Source organism: Aegilops tauschii, chromosome 3, assembly GCF_002575655.3.
Source record: "Aegilops tauschii subsp. strangulata cultivar AL8/78 chromosome 3, Aet v6.0, whole genome shotgun sequence".
NCBI lineage: Eukaryota > Viridiplantae > Streptophyta > Magnoliopsida > Poales > Poaceae > Aegilops > Aegilops tauschii.
The window spans coordinates 452,521,712-452,525,845 of NC_053037.3; the positions used below are offsets into that span (position 1 = coordinate 452,521,712).

Here is a 4,134-nt window from a genome sequence, read left to right on the forward strand (position 1 = left end):
CCTTCCCGATCCTCCAGTGCATCATTATAGCCACGGGGTTGAAGTTGCGGCGCAGCGCTTCGGGGATCCCCTGTCTAGTTTTGAGCCACCATTCTTTCGTAGTACTGAAATTGTCATCGGGCAAGATTATGCTCTCTCTCGACCATTGCTTGTTCCAGTTGACCCCGACAACTTGTAATCAACTCTCTCTTCTGCTCCCCTAAAAAAACTCTCTCTTCTGCTTCATGAAAATGCAATATGTTGTTGCTTGTTCTTTTTTTTGAGAGGTTTTTTTTTAAACATTTTTGAGAGAGTTGTTGCTTGTTCTTAATATTTTTTTAAAAAAGCGTATACGAGCAAAATCGAGCCTTACCCTGAGTGGAGCCGACGAGGCCCGCACGCCAGTGGAAGCACCCGGATCTGGCCGCGGGTGTCCATGCGGCGCGGGCCGCGGGCGGACTGGGCGCGGTGTAAAGGCCACGTGGGAATGGGCCTCGCGCCCTTCTATATAGCCGCCATCGGGCCGCCCGGTCTGCACCGCACCGCACTGCACGACAGCCATCATCCTCCGTGCGGTTCCAAGCTCCAACTCCCACGCCCGTCTCCCCCTAGATCAGGAGGAGCACGCCGCACCGGAGCGCCGAGACCTCGAAGCCTTCGTCTCCACCTCGGTGAGCGCCGCTGCCTTCAGCCTCCCCCATAATTCCGCCTCGTAGCCCCCGGATCTGATCGGTCCTGCGGATTCCGTCGATGCGCGCCGCGTTTTGTTCGGCGGATCACGCGAATCTGCCCGTCGACTCCATGGAGTCCGGGCTGGGCTGTTTCCGCCCCCGCGGTGCTTCCACGCCAGTATTGGCGAATCTGTTCGTTGCCGTTTGCTTTCCCTCTCTCGAATCCGATCCGATTCCGCCCCTTTGGCAGATCGGCGAGCCGAGAGGTTGAGAATTTTGCGGATCTCGTAGCTGGGAGGGACTACATCCATTGCTGCTGAATTATGTGGGCTGTGCTCCATTTGCTTGGGCGTAGGGGTGTGTGTGTGGGGGGAGATGCGGGTGGATCAGAGTGGATCTGTGTAGATCTTTGGATCTTGTCTAAAACTTCTTCGACTGTTCTTTGTGGTGCAGGAGCAGAGATGGGGCTCACGTTCACCAAGCTGTTCAGCCGCCTCTTCGCCAAGAAGGAGATGAGGATTCTCATGGTTGGTCTCGATGCCGCTGGTAAGACCACCATCCTCTACAAGCTCAAGCTCGGAGAGATCGTCACCACCATCCCAACCATCGGTAAGCTGCTTTCTGCATTCTCTGCTTCCACGTCTGGTGATGTCTCAAATGTAGGAAGATGCTGCGTAGCACAGTATTTACAGAAAAAGAAATTTAAATCATATCGAGAGAGCACTGCTACTGTAAATCTGTAATGTAGATATATACTGCTAGGAAGGTGAATTTAAAAGGCACCGTAGCAAAATTAGGTGTTATCATTCGATCTCACATTGATCAGAACTTAAGAGTAAATAAAATAGGGACAGCCAGTCACTACTTACTACTAGCCGGCCGGGTCTCACTTTCATTAATAAAATCTGGCTAATTTGGAAATTTGCAGGATTCAACGTCGAAACTGTTGAATACAAGAACATCAGCTTCACTGTTTGGGATGTGGGGGGCCAAGACAAGGTAAGGAAGTCTAGTCATGATTTGCTAATTGTGTCAGACTAAGAAGTCATGTCATCCCTTTGTGAATCTGTTCCTTTCCATTGGGTGAAAGAAAATCAGATCTGTTTTTACACTGATGTTGTTAAGCTTATGTGTCACAAAATTTAGCCTGGTGCCTTTGACTTACTATTTTATTGTTTTCTGATTGAAACAGATCAGGCCCCTGTGGAGGCACTACTTCCAGAATACCCAAGGGCTCATTTTTGTTGTTGACAGCAATGATAGGGAACGTGTTGTTGAGGCTAGAGATGAGCTCCACAGAATGCTGAATGAGGTACTGCACCACTAGTGACTGGTGTTGTTGTAGTTGTTCTGAAGTTTCCCAATTTGCAAATATCCTGTCTGAGTTTCCATATATGGTAATGTGAATTTTTGTTCAATAACCAATAAATATGTGAAGAAAGCTGAACTGTCAAGTCAATATCCATTTTCTTATATGCTTAGTCTGTGTTTTATTGAGAATTAACTAATTAAAATTTTAGCTTCTCTTTCCATTCGATATTGAAATTCATAATTAATGTAAGATCTTTCTGTGATATAGGATGAGCTGCGTGATGCTGTGTTGCTTGTATTTGCAAACAAACAAGATCTTCCTAATGCCATGAATGCTGCTGAAATCACCGACAAGCTTGGTCTGCACTCCCTGCGCCAGCGGCACTGGTAAGGAACTCCACACACATAGTTCAGAAGCTATTTACCTTCGAATAGCTTGGTCAAAATTTCCCTGGTGTTCTGCTGTTTCTCAGATTCTATATGCTGCAGATATTTGTAATTGCGAACTTTAATTTGTAATAAGAGTTATTTGAAAGTACATGTAGTGTATCCCCAAAACAAATCGCATAGGGTGTAACTCTGAAAATAGACCATCGCCCTGTTTTATAGATAAAGCCACATGGTCGAACGATATAGTAGTTCATAGGGCGTACCTGGGGATCATGAATGTGTCTTGATCTTAATTGAAGTCCATGTTGTTGCTACACTACTTATCCTGTCTAAAATAGTTGTTGGTGCTGGTGCTAAAATAAGTTATTGCCTCTGGTGCAGGTACATTCAGAGCACTTGCGCGACGTCTGGCGAAGGGTTGTACGAGGGTCTTGACTGGCTCTCCAACAACATTGCCAACAAGGTATGTTATAGCCTCAACTGATCGTTTTCCATTGAATATCTTCTCTGTGCTCTGCTGAATGCTTCTAAAGACTGCTGCACTTGCTTAAATGATATGGCCCTTAGCAGCTGTGACTGAAATAAACAAACAGACTAGCCCATGACACACTTCTGCTGCTATTTATTATAGCTATTAAACACAGTTTGGTGCATCTGTGCTTAGATTAGTCACACAATGACACAATGAAATTGAACAGTCTCACACAAGCACTCCTATGTATTATGCTATACCTTACTTAACAAGTAGCATAACATCGCACACCAACACTTGCGCCTTATGCCATGATCCTCCATGACTGACGGCAGATCCTCTTCATTTGTTTGCACAGGCTTGAAGCGCCTCGACAAGCGCTTCATCAAGAAACAAACGTGCTGGATGTCTCAACAACTCACTGCTACCATTTTACATATTGTGATATATATACACTGTACAAGAGATAGTATGTGTGCGTATGTGACAGGCAGAAGCTCCCTTCTTTAAGTGAGCTAGTATCAGGTCAGGTTGTCTTTTTTTGCATGGATGTTATCAGTTGCTGTTCGGTGGTTTTACAAGGTTTAATGTGTCGACAATGTGTGTCTGAACCCCTATCGTTTTGAGTTTTAGCAAGATTGAATTGTGGTTGCCAATGTTGGTTGGTTCAGTTGAGTGATGTGGATGGTACATGTTGCTAACATACTACTCCCTCCGTCCCAAAATAGTACAATGTTGTACTAAAGTTGAGACACTTATTTTGGGACGGAGGAAGTACTTATGGTGAGCGATATTTTCACTAGTTCTCTATACTATCCAATCCAGTACTTCCGGTTTGGCTGTCGGTATCGTTGCACGCCACAAATATTTACGGATCCCCTCACGCAATGGCTGATGGGTGCATACGCCATTATGGGTTCATCATTGCCGCATACGGCGTATGTACAGGTGGGCATGGAGTATACTTGTATTTGTTAGTGTCACTTCCATAACACTAGGGAATATTCTATATAGTAGTCATTCCGTGATTTACTACGGTACGTAAATAGGAGTATTCTACTATATCATATTAATGTGACATCAAAATGTCAAACCTAATTTGAACTGTAGTGGGATGTGAGGTACCACTGCCCTCTATGCTCCAGGATTTGAATTCTAGTAGATTGGGGATATCACTGTCTTCCTAACTTCCTTCTACGGATTGGTTTGTAAAAAAGTTTTTATTTATTAAGTATAAGAACAACTCCTAAATATTGTAGTAGTTAGTTCGTGTTTTAATGATATTTTGTTGATAATAAATGTGATTGTGTA

General features: G+C 44.6%; 1 protein-coding gene across 1 annotated transcript; it reads left to right on the forward strand.

Annotated features, from left to right (window-relative positions):
- The first annotated feature begins 390 nt into the window (after window positions 1-390).
- On the forward strand, window positions 391-3,479 carry LOC109777304 (ADP-ribosylation factor 2). Its single transcript, XM_020335957.4, has 7 exons — window positions 391-650; window positions 1,104-1,259; window positions 1,579-1,649; window positions 1,843-1,962; window positions 2,230-2,348; window positions 2,733-2,814; window positions 3,182-3,479. Exons 1-7 carry the CDS (start codon window positions 416-418, stop codon window positions 3,185-3,187), a joined length of 789 nt encoding a protein of 262 aa, XP_020191546.1. The 5' UTR covers window positions 391-415; the 3' UTR covers window positions 3,188-3,479.
- The last annotated feature ends 655 nt before the right edge of the window (window positions 3,480-4,134 follow it).

What these genes read in the sequence shown, in the direction of transcription:
- LOC109777304 (XM_020335957.4), top strand. Translation starts at nt 416, where the DNA reads ATGCGGCGCGGGCCGCGGGCGGACTGGGCGCGGTGTAAAGGCCACGTG. An exon ending in CACCACCATCCCAACCATCG is followed by an intron (nt 1,260 to 1,578) that starts GTAAGCTGCTTT and finishes GGAAATTTGCAG; the next exon opens with GATTCAACGTCGAAACTGTT. An exon ending in TCCACAGAATGCTGAATGAG is followed by an intron (nt 1,963 to 2,229) that starts GTACTGCACCAC and finishes TCTGTGATATAG; the next exon opens with GATGAGCTGCGTGATGCTGT.